The sequence below is a fragment of the Ochlerotatus camptorhynchus genome, unplaced genomic scaffold (assembly GCF_037179485.1).
Source record: "Ochlerotatus camptorhynchus isolate MF236.1 unplaced genomic scaffold, CSIRO-AGI_Acam_v1.1 ptg000033l, whole genome shotgun sequence".
NCBI classification, from domain to species: Eukaryota; Metazoa; Arthropoda; class Insecta; order Diptera; family Culicidae; genus Ochlerotatus; species Ochlerotatus camptorhynchus.
The window spans coordinates 257,711-272,642 of record NW_027040524.1 but is presented as its reverse complement, the minus strand read 5'-3'; the positions used below and the strand labels follow the sequence as shown (position 1 = coordinate 272,642).

The 14,932-nt window shown below is 39.8% G+C and overlaps 1 protein-coding gene across 1 annotated transcript in view; it reads right to left on the bottom strand.

The window, feature by feature from the left end:
• Positions 1-14,099, bottom strand: part of LOC135709136 (uncharacterized) — a 142,477-nt gene extending 128,378 nt beyond the window's left edge. The window contains exon 1 of the mRNA XM_065231343.1: positions 13,608-14,099. Coding sequence (XP_065087415.1) covers positions 13,608-13,610 — 3 coding nt within the window. The 5' untranslated portion in view covers positions 13,611-14,099. The remainder of the gene's footprint in view (positions 1-13,607) is intronic.
• Positions 14,100-14,932: the final 833 nt, after the last annotated feature.

Below are 14,932 nucleotides of genomic sequence, written 5' to 3'. Positions count from 1 at the left end.
TGCTGCTGGCCCTGACGGGATCCCCTGAAGCATCCTGAAGCGATGCTGTTCAGAGCTTACAACACCGCTTTCGAAGCTGTTCAATATTTCATTACAGCAGGGGGAGTTCCCTACGCGTTGGAAATCGTCATTCATGTTCCCGATCTACAAAAAAGGAGACAAGAGAAACGTTGAAAATTACCGAGGGATCACATCACTCAGTGCCTGCTCTAAAGTTTTCGAAATCATCATCAACGACGCATACTACATACTGCTAGCTAAACTTGAAAAACTCGGTGTATCCACGAGTTTAACTCGTTGGTTCAAGTCCTATCCGACCAATCGGGAACTTTGTGATAGAATCGGATCAGAGCAATCGGACTATTTTACAAACAGCTCCGGTGTTCCTCAAGGTAGCATTTTGGGACCATTGCTATTCTCGATTTTTGTGAATGAGGCCGGGCTGATCCTCCCAACTGGTTGCCAATCGTTCTACGCGGATGATGTGAAGATCTATGTGATTGTTCGTAGCTTCACCGATTGCTTGCGGCTTCAGCATCTAATCGATACTTTTGAAGAGTGGCGCTCAAGGAACTATCGCACGTTGAATGTACAAAAATGTAATATTATCTCATTTCATCGCAAGCTGAAACCAGTGGCATTCAACTATACGATAAATCACCAACTTCTGCAACGTGTGGACAATGTTCGTGACCTAAGAATCACGCTGAACTGCGCCTTAACATTCAAGCTTCATTGCTCGGGCATCGTTGCGAAAGCTAACAGGCAACTCGGGTTCATTTTCAAGATCTCTGACGAGTTTCGCGATCCTGCCTGTCTAAAAGCTCTATACTGCTATCTAGTGCGATCAATCTTGGAATTCAGCTCGGTAGTATGGTGCCCGTATCAAGCAGTTTGGATAGCGAGGATTGAATCTGTTCAAAGGAAATTTGTTCGGTATGCCTTTCGTCACCTTCCTTGGAATGACCCTGTGAACCTTCCGCTGTACGAAGATCGTTGTCAACTCCTGGGTCTTGAAACACTAGAACATAGGCGGACGATTAGTCAGGCCGTGTTCGCAGCGAAAGTACTTATTGGTGATATCGACTCTCCAGGAATCTTGGCTGAATTCGAAATCTACGCACCCGAACGAGTTCTTCGGTCGAGGAGTTTCCTGCATCTTGGACCTCGTGCTGCGAACTACAGCTTGCATGACCCAATACGGTTCATGTCTGAGCGTTTCAACGAGTTTTACGAGTTCTCGACTTTAACTGTGCAGCGGAAACCTTTCGTCACCGTATTCAACGCAGACTCCTGAGAAGGACGAGGACTTCTACCTGATTCACGGACAACTCTATGCCATATGAGGATAAATTTTTTTTGCTATAGACTTGATTAATGTTCGTTGTAATTGTATTGTATTATTGTGATTCATGTATTTCGAAAAGATATGGGGTTTTTACGCCTTTTCTAGGCTTTTCGCCATCAGACTTCATTTAGACACATTAAGTCCGATGATGAAAAAAAAATAACATCTCTGATCTCTAATTCCCCGGTTCATGAGTTGGGGTAAACAACTTGTTCAAGACTTTAAAAGACGGCTCTCAGATATTCTCTTAAGGCGGCAAGTTGAACATGAATTATTCATCAGATCTTCAGCTGACCAAAGTTTTCAGCAAATGTCCTTCTAGAATCCTGCATCTAGAATATAAGTCTGCGATTATTTTTTATATACTATTGGAATCCTGAGAAACAATTCCGATAATTCCAATTCTCAATTCTAGGGAAATTATTGTACATTCTTAAAAACAAAAGAATAAATGATACACTCTCCCCCCGAAGAACGCGAACTCGGTCTACATGAATTCCATTTACGTTGGTCTTGAATGATTCCGTTTACGCGAGGGAATCGCATAAATGGAGTACACGTAACAATTTTGGTTTTATGAGGGTTCTGTAGACCATGATTTAGACTTGTAGAATGCTATAAATCCTCTATAAAGCTTGCAATGTTACCTGGGGTAGCATATGGGATTTGACCTAATAGGGACCAACATGGAATATCTCGCGATCCTGGACATATAGCAGGTTACAGTCCTGGCCAAAGTTCAACAGAAGATCAAGATCTAATGGTTGGTGGGCACAAGTTTGAAATTTTCTCACTGCGCGGCGCTTGTGTGATGTATTAGTGATTTCCTTTTTTATGTCTTATCTTGAAATCCTTGCCATTTAGAAAGTTGCTGCCCTTGATGAAGTTGTTCGTTGGATCAAAACCTAATGATTGATATACAGAAGTTTGGAAGTTTCTCACTACGCGGCGCTAGTGTGCTTGAATTTGTGATTTACTTGTTTATGTGATATCTTGAAATACTTGCCATCTAAAAAAATGCTGTCTTGGGAGAAGTTGTTCAGTGGATTAAGACCTAATGATTGGTATACAGAAGTTTGGAAGTTTCTCACTACGCAGCGCTAGTGTGCTTGAATTTATGATTTCCTTGTTTGTGTTATATCTTGAAATCTTTGCCATCTAGAAAGTTGTTGCATTTGGTGAAGTTGTTCATTGGATTAAGACCTAATGATTGGTGGACAGAAGTTTGGAATTTTCTCACTACGCTGCGGTAGTGTGTTTGAATTTGTGATTTCTTTGTTCATGTGATTTCTTGATATCCTTGCCATCTAGGAAGTTGCAATCTTCGGCAAAGCCGTTCAGTGGGCCAAGACCTTAATTTTTTTAAACAAATTAGTTGATGATTCGGCAACTTCGTCCTACTGCTGTATATGTGAGATGTTCTTCGTGCTTTATAACAAGAACCTGTCATTCTAGGAAAATAGAACATTATGAAATCTGCCCTTAAACATTGTTTGCTGCAGGAGACGAATTCGAGCACCACAAAAGTTCAACATGGAAAGTAGTCTAGGAGAGTCGACTTCGTCATTCAGCAATATCACTTTTATCATTCCTTTGTAATTTTCACCCAGCTGCTATTTATCAGTTTGCGTATAGATAGTTGAAATTTAAATAACAATCATATTTGGTATGGTTGTAAAAAAATAATCAGGAAATAAAACGAAGCACAGAATCCTTTTGGTGGAAATTTGCTACGTTTAGTATGTGGCCTATCATGTTGAATTTTCCGTTTTGAAAAAAAATTAAATGAGAATTTGGTTTTTGATCAATCAATGTTTATTTCGGTTTCTGATAGTGTACTTTTAACATTTGATGTATATGTACAAACGATTACATCTCAGCATCTTCCTTCCATCCCAAAAGAAGGCTTTCACATTCCATCAGCTATTCGAAAGCCTTAGTCGAGAGTGGCAAAGCGCTGCAGCTCGGTTAATTTTTGGTGTTGGTCCTTAAATTATTGAGCGCTTGGTGCTGGCATCTCAAGGCTATCGTCCAAATCACCAGGAGTTTCAAGATCTCCAAGTACTTCTTCAACCTTTGTTTCCTTTTCTGCAATCAGTTCATAAATCTCAGTTTGCGTCATATCAACAACTCCCAGCGCCCAACTTCGCCGAAGAATGGCAAGGATTTTAAGATATCACACAAACAAGGATATCACAAATAAATGTACATTAGCGCCGCGTAGTGAGAAAATTCCAAACTTCTGTCCACCAACAATAAGGTTTTGATCTACTGAACAACTTCGCCCAAAAAAGCAACTTCCAAGATGACAAGGATATCAAGATATCACAAAAACAAGGGCATTATTAATTCATGCACACTAGCGCCGCGTAGTGAGAAAAATCCAAACTTCTGTCCACCAACCTTTAGATCTTGACCTATTGAACAACTTCGCCGAAGACAGTAACCTTCTATATGTCCAGGATCGTGAGATATTCCCTGTTGGTCCCTATTAGGTCAAATCCCATATGCTACGTGTACTCCATTTACGCGAATTCGATTTACGCGGTACGTATTACTCGCGCTCTCCGGGGGAAGAGTGTACGTACGAGAGGATGTCCCAATATGTGGGGGAGAAGAACCCACCCTCAAACTACGAAATTTTAACGTAAGGAAACTGAAAATTCCACTCTCGCTGTCCTAATTGCTTCAAACGGGTGCCCTGATGGTAACTCTCAACCCACGTAATGTAATAAATTAAGTTAAATGAATACCAAGTGAGCAATATGCAGCTGTTAATGGTTCATGCCTTAAAGATTCTCAAATAAAACCTGAGGGCCATCGTAAAATGAAATGAGTAAAAGCATTCGGTCAATTCCATTTGATTGGCCATGATTTAAAACTATTCTTCCGATGGAACATTGTCATTCGAATTATGTTGGTTGTGCTGCAAATTCTCAAAATCAATTAAAATTTTTTGCTGAAATTGAGGAAAGCAGCTATCCGCTAGCAAAGAGGACTTCCTTCGAATGGGTGATATCAGTTGCTTAGTCATTTGACGTAAGCATGAATCATTCTCATTTGAGAAACGCATTCAATTGAGTGTAACCTACACATAATCCGAGCTCTGGTCGACATTCTGACGGAAAAGCTAAGCCAACCCAATACCAACCTGGCTTCAACCGAACCCCAACCCGATGTTGACCCGAAATTGACCCAACATAAACTCAAATTTGACTCGACAACAATGCGACATTGGGTTAATATCGACCTTAAATTTGCCTAACATTGATCCAACATCGGGTCGACTTGTCTGTTCGGGACCATTTTGCTGGGTTTCTTCCATACCCCACTGTCGTATATCAAATGATAGTGAGTGACTCAAATGACAGTGACGATGAGCTTCGAATGAGAAAGGGACTCTTCAAATTATGGACATGTGAGAATTGGTTTTCACAGAATTGATTGAATGGTTGTATTGGTTCATCTTCAATTGAATGATGTGAAAATTAACAGCACTGACTTTTGGGATTTGCGTTATCACTTTTATAAATTTTATATTGAATTACTAAAATGTGTGTGTTTTATGTCATCAGCTGAGTATTCCTCTAAACATACATCCCATAATTTTGATAAAATATTAATCATAAAAATATTAAATGAGTTCACCAAAGATTTTCCTTCTGAAACGGTTCAAAAATCGGGCACCATTTGTAAATTCCATCTGCCATCCACTCGCCCGAGTTGCACAAGAAAAATAAAGATTCGCGATTTTTCTCTTGGCACACTTCGATTCAAACATGCGCACTACGAAAAAGACATGTAAATTTAAGTGCCCTGAGACCGACACATGCAAGCGGCCCTTTTGACATAAGAATTAGTTGAAAAGGACGAAAAATTCAATTCAATCAAACGCACTTTTCGTCTTGTTGCATATGTTTCAGTTTCAGGACACTTAATTTTGCTTGCCATGTTTGTTTACGTTCCATAATTTACGTTAAAGCTGAATTACGTCTCGTGTAAAAATCGTAATTTCTAAGTGTGTATTCCAACAGAATACCTAAATCCTATTCTTAAAGACTAATTTACTAATGACGAAATCAAATACATCTTCTTTGCTTTATTTAACGTCGGTTTCTGGTCCGCAATATAGTGCCAATCACCGACGGACATCGATTGCCATCCATTGCCGGCAATCGAATGTGCAGGAAGTCTGCTTCCACAGCTGCGTGGGATATCGCACTCATTCAAACACACATGGGCCGGGACCAACGGCTTTACCTCTCTTCCGAAGAAAGACGTGACAAGAGATTTTTATTCCTCAGAAAAATCCCACCGAACTAGGCTGGGATTGAACTGAGGCCCATTGGGGTGAGAAAGCAGTCACGCTTACCACTACACCACTGGCGGCAGTTAAATCATATACATGGCAGACTGTACATTGAAGGTTCTGCAGCACGCGTCTAATGGATTAGACGCGTGCTGCAGACCGTTGCCGGCAGACCGTTGGTCGTAGTTGGTTCGGTGACTAGGAATCCCCAGGGTTTGCTGATTTCGTAGCTGGTGGGCAGGTGTATGTGAGTGCAAATTTTGTAGTATACTGTTACAGTCGATGTTGCCGGTTAAAGTGTCGAAGACGTACAACCTCTGGAGCATAAACCATCTGCTCTCTAAAGTTTGCATTCCAATAAGTGCACACCGTTGATCGTAAGGTTGTAGCTTGAAGGGATCATTCCAAGATAGACCCCGTAAAGCATACCTGACGAAGCGTTCGATTTCTGAACTCATTCGATTCGTGGGATATGAATATTATGATATGAAATCCAAACCTGTACGGTATGCGATACAGCGAATTCAAAGTATAAATGTCGTCGAAATAAGCTGTATTATGGCCCATGATTCCGAGAATCGCATACGCATTAGCAACTGTTAACGAGATGTGTTCATGACTCCTAAATCCATGATTGAATTGACTCTTTCTAAGAGTGAAAGCAGCAGCATGTAGTCCTTCGCAATTAGAGACCGAGCACACGTAAATGTTTAACATATTTATCAACGTTCCTGTGCATTCCATTTGCTTGGCACCATTTAGACAGCCACTCTACGTCAGCTTGTGCTCTACAACAGTCCAGAGGTGATTGTATCGCTCGAAATATTTTCGGATCACAGAATATGGTCATTTACGAATAACACAAAGATCAGGGGACCTAAAGGACTTCCTTGTGGAACACCTGATGGAATTGAAAACTCATCAGATTTAGATAGATACGATCCCAGTCAATTTATGATCCAAGATGGTATACCAAGGTGATCTATTTTGTGAAAGGCAAGTTCGCGGGGCACTTTGACGAAGCCTTTCGAGAAATCAATATAAATAGCGTCCACTTGTTGCCACTTTTCGATAGAAGGGTGACAATCAGCGGGGCTGTAGCTGATAATGATTCACAATGAAGCAAATAGCAGGCTTCCCTGTGGATTATTATTGTGATGGGTTGAGATGGGGTGAATTGGAGGATCACTTTTCCCATGGTGTTTCCCGTGTAGACTTCGAGGGGCTAGTGCGGTGTGGTATTGCGATCGGGTGAACTCAAATTTTGGTTTGGTGTCCGTTGAATGGTGTGTTCTGATATGAGGGACTCGGCTGCCTTAGACAGCCACTTTTGCTTACTTCGCAGGAAAAACGTAGGATCAGTTTCAGATCCATTCTTAATAAGGAAATTTATAGTCACATCGCTTGTCTATCATGTGTTTTGCAAAATTTGTCGTCAACGTCGGTGCCCAGTTCGATTGGTTATAATAACTCGATCGTAGACTGTATTATGTGATATGAGGGGCTCTATGGCCTTAGAGCGACCGTTCTTGATTACTGAGCAGAACATCATGGGTTTAATCTCCGGCCCCTTCACATTCAAGATTCGTTAACCGCATTATTTATTAATATGAATACATGGTGCTGGGGCCTCATAGCCTAGTCAGTAAAGGCAGGGTCGAGGGAAGTTTCTGGGTTGGAGTGGATTTTCTCGACTTCCCTGGGCATAGAGTATCATTGTGCTAGCCACACAATATACAAATTCATGCATTGGTATTGGCCTCGAAAGCTCTCAATTAAAAACTGTGGAAGAGCATTTAGAACACTAAGTTAAGAGCACGCAATAAGCTAATATGCACTTAGCAATAAGCTTGAAATGCGAATAAGAAGAAGAAGAACTTGGTAATAACATCAAATCTATCACAAGTGGTGTGTTTTAAGATAAGGAGCTCGTTTACCTAGTGGCAAACGATTTTTCTTACTGAGCAATCCCAAGCTTTTTCGCGATATAGGATCGTTAGGACATCAATTCAGTTTGTCGTTTACCAAAACGAATCCTGCTTTATACTCATCCATTTTATCCAACATCCTAGTGCAGTGATTCATCGTGGAAGTGCAGAGGTGTTCTCGGCTTCCAATAAAGCGAGTGTCACATCAACAAATTCCTACCCAATCCTTTCTTCACCTGCATCTGGACGCGGCCTCTGGTATTGCCTATTGTAAAGTATGAGATCATCAGTTCATACACATTGTGGACGAATGCTAGTCCCAAGCATAGTCTATTGGTTCTCTGTGTAATTACAGCTGATCTGGCAATAACGAAGTAGCATCCTCGGGCGGTTGATCATGCTCATGCTCATAAAATAATACAAACTTCGAAATCAACAGTTAACTCCGCAGTGAAAGGCACTCAAATTTCATTCGAATTGATTATGGGCTAAGGAGTCAGCACTGTTTTTGCGACTTCGACTCCAATCCCGACTCGTAATGCTCAAAAATTCGTCCGACTCCAACTCCGACTTCAACTTCTCAGCCCAGGTTGTAGTTATAAAAAGTGTACTCAAATTTACATTTGGAGAGGTAGGTAGATTGCATTAAATAACGTAAAATACTTTTTGGTCTACACAGTTCGAAAAAGTAGTGTAAATTTCTGTTCAATATGATGCACATAAATGGAGCGTCACATATCATAGAATTTTACATTATAAATCATGTAAATTTGTTGATACATTTCATGAAAAGTTGAAAATATTGTATACAAAAGCCCATCTTTGTAAACAACATTGTTTACAAGTTGCTCCTTTGCGTGAAATGAAATTCAAGTTTACTTGAATAAATGTTTACATCACAATTAAAATTCAGAATGTTTTGCTGTGTAATGCAATCTAGTAATAAAATAAAATGTTGCAGCAATTCACTCATACCACGATTACAATTAGTCTTCAAGAAGTTTTAATTCAGTGGTGCTCAACTCAAGGCATATGGCGGGCCATATTGCAAGTTTCTACGTAAAGTGCGGGCCACACTCAGCATCTTAGTAAGGCGATGATGAAAACGACCATGGGAGACAGCCCAAGTACACAGCAAAAAATTAATTTTAATATCACATCAAAGTGAATGCACTTCAATCGTGTCGAAAATATGGTGTAATATTACTTGCCAAAAAGGACAAAATTATCATTAATACAGTGCATGAACTCACTTTACACTGCTTTTCCTGCATTTGTTCATAATTGTGGCCATAAAAATTACATGAGATTTTCGACACGATTGTAGTGCATCCTCTTGGACGTAATATTAAAATTTATTTTTTGCTGTGTACCCAAAAGTTCTGCATTCAACGATAAAACTCAGTTTCAAGTTCCATAAAGTTAAAACAAAGTTCTGACAGAACCTTCAAGTTCCATAAGGTTCGAATAAAGTTCTGACAGAACTTTCAAGTTCCATAAAATTCCAATGCGTACTCCTAGCAACTTGATGTTCAAAAAAAGTTCCAAAAAGCATCCCTAAGAACTTCTTGGGAACTTCAGGCAACGCTGAAAACATGTCCACAACAAAGTTCCGAACAAGCTCCCAGCGGAACTTCTTAGCAACTTTAAAGTATCAAACAAGTTCCCCGCGGAGCTTTTAAGCAACTCGAAAGTTTCTTAAAAGGTCCGTCATAGCCCACATGAAGCAATTTGCACAAGTCTTTATTAGTATTCTACCCAAACATAAACAAATTAAAGAGGAATTTTCTAGATTCAAACCTATGCATTTGGCATGCAATCTACGAACGCCCCAAGTAACAATACAAGCTGAACATTAAGAACAGAAGCTGATTATTGGTTGATTTAAGGTGTACAAAGCTGATTAATATCAGGCTGAATATATATTTGATTAGTAGTGCAATTGTATCAACATAATACAACCTCAATTGGTTAGCTGATCCAAAGATTGAACAAGCCTTATCTAAGCTTAACACAACTCCACCAATCAGCAATGCGTTACACATATTTTGATACCTTGATTTGTTAAATGTCGTAGGTTTCTGTGTCACTCGTTGCATGTCTGGCATTTTAGTTCTACTAAATTCACTACCTACTTTCTTAATTACAGACAGTGGCAGCAGTAGAGACAAGGAAAAGGAGATTTTTAGGAATAGCTCAAGGTAAAAGTGGTCTGCGAGGACGTCGGAAGTATTAACATTTGTACTTCTGTGTTTTAACTGTTCACCACTTTATATTGCACTGAATTTTCAGACCGCTCAATTATGGCACTAAAATAGCATCCAAATGACTGTCAAAATAAATCGCATGCTTGTGTCCACATTGTGTTAAGTGCACTTGAAAATGAGAGGAATGTTTAACTGTCACCAGTTGATGCTTACAATTCTGCATTGCTGTATAATACTCTTCCGGTTGCTGTTATTCAAATTAAATTTGACGTGCTTCAAGTAAATGATCGTACCTTTTGCCACACACAGACATGGAAAATCATTTGCATTCATTTCGTGCATTCATTTACATTCATTTGCCCCTAACTTTTTCATCAACAGAATTCCACAAAATAATGTATGAAGCTTTTGTAGGTTTTGTTATTAGGTACACCTTTTTTTAACAATTCAAATCCGTATCTTTTATGCATGATGAACCAGAGTGAACAGAAGCCACTACTGTTTTTCAATGAATGTATTTTACATTCACTGAAAAACAGTAACAAGTTCTGCCTGCTCTAATTCATGATCCATAACAGATATGGATTATGAGCAAAAGTAGAAGCTAATAACAAAACCAACTAAAGCTCTATACATCATTTTGCGGTATACTGTTGATGAAAAAAGTTAGAGGCAAATAAATGTAAATTAATGCATGAAATGAATGTAAATGATTTTCCATGCCTGGCCACACATATGCCTAAATGGTCCAGTAAGTATGGTTGACGCCTATGAATCAGCGACTGCCGGTTCGAATCCCGAAATGCAAAGGTAATTTTTAGACTTATATTAACCATATAAATATGTTAATCCAATTAGTCAGCAACAAGTTAAAGCAGTTCCATATAAATGCATGAGATGTGGAGCGGTCTTTAATTATTATTTTTGAAATAAAACTAGAAGGCTGAGCAAGGGTTGGAATAAACTGTTGTTTAACGGCTTAAAAAGCTTATAATGTATAATACTGTTAAGCTTTTGGCTGATTAAAATCACCAGATTTAGATGTTTAAAAGCTGGAAAAAGGTTAACGTGGTCTATGTACAATTGAAATCGATTAATCAACACTTGTTAAGCATCAAATTGTTACCTGGGGCTAATCACTGCGCCACAAGTGTGTTGGAATACCATGCGGGCAAACACTAATTTAAAATCCATCAAGTTGTTGTGTTTCGTTTTCAAGTCAGTAATCTGGCACTGAAAACTCCAACAGTAGACGGGACAACAGTTCACATTAATATATTTCAGATGAGGTAGCGGTTTGTGCTGGGGCTTTCACGCAGAAGGACTGGGTTTAACTCGTCAAAGAGCTCAATACTTATACTAATGCTGATAAATCAATACACGTTCAAACCTGCCTTTAGACATAACTTTCATAAAGTACGAACTAAATATAAAATTGGTGTAACTTATTTTCTTAAAGTTCCGTTCAAGTTCAACCAGAAGCTGCTTAGAATGCTCTTCAATTATGGTACCGGAACTTTCAAGTTCTTACAACGACTTAAAAATGAGGCTGCTTATAATTCTATAGACCACCTTCAACCAAGCTGCTCAAGCCACAAATAGCCTTTTATCAGAACTTATGATTACTTGGGAAGCTTCAGGGGTAATGGCAAGGTTTTTTATTTAGTGACTTTCCTCATAATTCATTGCATCAATAACAAATTTATTTTTTAGACCTTGAAAAAAAAACAGATCACGATTCATTAAAAATATTGTTTCTATAGATTGATACATATTTTATGAGCACAGGCTTCATTTAGGCCTACGAAATTTTCCGATCTACAAAATCATGAAGGCTGCTATGCTGAACGCCATGTTAACACGGTTGAATTTTGGTAAGTGAGAGATTGTAGTGGGACTTTTTTTAGAGACCTTGAGCTCGAAAAAATAATGGAATCTGTCGTGAATTAGAATGTATTTACAGGAAAACAATGAAATGGAATTTCGATGAAAATTGGCATAATCCAAAGGTTATTCCTAAATGAGCTTGTAGGGAACTCTGAAAGGTATTCATAAGGAATTTTGAGGGGACTAGAAAGTAATTCTGAAAAGAAATTGATAGGCTTTGAGAAGTAAGCTTCATGAAAATACTTGGGCAATTTCATAGTGCAATCACATGGCAATTCTGAGGAAATATCCAGGAGAATTTCAGAATTTCTGAAAAGAACTCATATAGAATTCAGAGTATAATTCAAAAAAAAATATTCAAGACTCCTCAACTCCAAATAAGTTCTGACAAGAGTATCAAAGCTATTGACAAGAAGACTTTTTAGGAGCTCTGTCATTAATTTCAAAAGAATGGTGAAGAGAATTCTAAGGGAATCTGTATATAAAGTTGATTAAAGTCCAATGGAATCTTAAGGAAAATTTAATATTTTAGACAGCGTCACGAAGAGGTTATTTAGCAGTAGTTTTGAGTTAAATTTCAAGGAAGTTCAAACTCACAACATCTGAGGATGGTGCCATGCGAGGATTGAAGAGAATTAAATAGAATTAAAAAAAAATGTAGAACGGAGTTTTGGGACTATTCCAACGGAGGCAAATAATCACGACATTTTATGGAAAATTCGAGAGGAATTAAAAAAAATTAGATAGAATTCTGAAAATAGCTCAGAGGATGAAGAAAAAAGAAGTTTCAAAAAGAGTTCCAGACGAACTCTGATATGAAATTCAAGGAAATTTTTATTTGATAAACCAAACAGACCAAAAGCATTCTGCGGGCCGCACAAATTCACTCGGCGGGACCACTGGTTTAATTTATCGATCCAATCGTTCCATAGCAATTTGGAAATCTTGCGTAGATGTAATCGACCTTTAGCCATATTCAGTCGATATAGAAAGAAAATTCACATCTCATCATGATGACGTTTATTGCTGATTCCAGTCATTTTCAATTAGCATGAATGTTTTGAATTATTTATAATCCCTACCGCCAGGCGTTCACCCAATCTAATCATGACCGACGTCGCAAAAAAAAAACTAATCAACCTCCTGCATCACACTACCAGCATTTATTTATATTCTGCTCAGTCCTTCGATATGCAATTCCGGTGAAACCAAATCACAACGAAAGTCACGCCACGAATCGCCACCGGTCGGTGCTGTGCATATCACAACCGGAATAAAATATTCAAATCCATCGCATCGAAAACAAAAAAGCCCCAAACTGCATCGAATGATGAGCCTTTGAGCTATCCACCACCGGCACCGAACTCGGGGGCTTGGGAGAGTCATAGAAAAGCGATTTATATGCTAAACAGACGACTGGAGTCGTCGTCGTCGTCATGCGGAATTACTGATAGCTCTCACTTTCTTTCGAACTAAGGAGTCGATCTTTTTTTTTCCTTTCTTTGACGGCAACAGATTTCACTTTAAGCCCGTGATGAGTGTTTGCACAGGCGGTAAAACCCTAATGCATTCACACTTTGTGCGCCCACAGATGTTCCCAGTTTGCCGAAGGGTCGGGAAAGTGTTTATTCACAGGAAAAAATAGACGTTAGTCCACTTGTCTCCACAGATCCACGCAACACAAAAAAGGCAGGTCGTTAAATAGCGATAAATTTCACTCGACGTTCACTGACAGCAAGTTCCTCTTCAACGACCGACGACCATCTCAATCGAATCGCAATTCGTTCGGTAAAGTTCTTATCGCAGAAACACCGAGGCACAAGCATTTCCCCGCCTTCGCAGACTAACAAACCATTTACCGGAAATAAGCAAACAATCCAGATACATTTCCCGTTCCCAAACAAGCGCGGAGCCCTTTTTTCACTTACCATTTTCGATTTGCAAAATTTATCCACGCGACGTGTGTCTCCTTTTCCCGGATCCTTCCGGCGATAGAACGGCTCGTCGGCGACAAGGGCTCAAATAATCCTCAAACACCGCACAATCCGACCGGTTCTGATTCTGCACGGCGGAATGTAGGCTTTCACTTCACTCGGGCGCTTCTTTTCCCGGGTAGAATTTTCGCTTGTTCAAAAACCACTATTTTGCACGTTTTTCCTGGAGCTCTGAATCGTTAAAACACTCTCGCACAATTCCGGGCGAACCCTTTCTTCCTTGGTCCACCTTTTTTTCACGTTTGAAATCTTTCGTTCGTAGCTATTTTTGGGACGGCCAAAACAACAACAGGTAATCGTTTTAAATTCCACCGATCCTTCCTATTTTTTCCGATTTGTTATTCCAATCACGCACGATTCCACTTTAGATCCTTGCGTCTTCGTTCCCTTTTCGCTGTTTTTTTTTTCTTTTGCTGGCAGCGAATTTCCGATTCGAGCCCTTTCTAGACCGGCTTTCACTGAAAGGCGTCCGGAGCGAAGCCGTTTCAGAAAAGAGGAAAAAGGAAAACAAACCAAACTGATACTAAAAGCGAATGGGGTTTCCGAAAACCACCTGACGAGTCCGACGTTAATATGCTAAATGCCATCAAAATTTAACCCGCGCAACGCTATTATACAGATCAAGTTTGGATCTTTTTTTCCCCGATCCGAAGAAGCAGATGAAGAGAGGATCCCACTCCGGTGGCAAGCGGAATCGCTAGGAAAGGTTCGTCGCTTGTTCACTGCCAAGGTAGGTGACTTGGGCAGACGAGAGTGAGAGTGAAATGAGCAGCAACAGTAACAGCAGAACGTGACCAGCATCCGCGTGCTGTTGGTTGCCGTGAGCCGATGACGCCGCCATGGTGTTCATTCGGTTGCGCAGAGAGTAAGACCAAAGAGCGGAGACTTGGCGGGTGGTGAATAAGCGACGAACTCACCACCAAGCCGAGTTCAGCGGAACACGTTGCCGCGGTGTGAAAGGTGATGCAAAAGGGGGACAGATGAAATGACCTGAGTGAGAGAGCAAGCGGTGCATGAAAGTGTGCTTAATTAGGATTAAATTAACTCGAGAACATAAACTACGGCTGAAACCGCGGTGATGGCAAGTTATGCAATGGTACAAAATGGCTTGGAACGCATCCGGGTTGGGCGATGTTCTTTGAACTGGTTAAGAGGTATATTGCATATGCAAAAAGCCTGACTGACGAAAAACAGTTAAACTGCCATAAGTTCAACATGCTTAGAATAGTGTTTAACTACATATAATTTACTGACAGGAA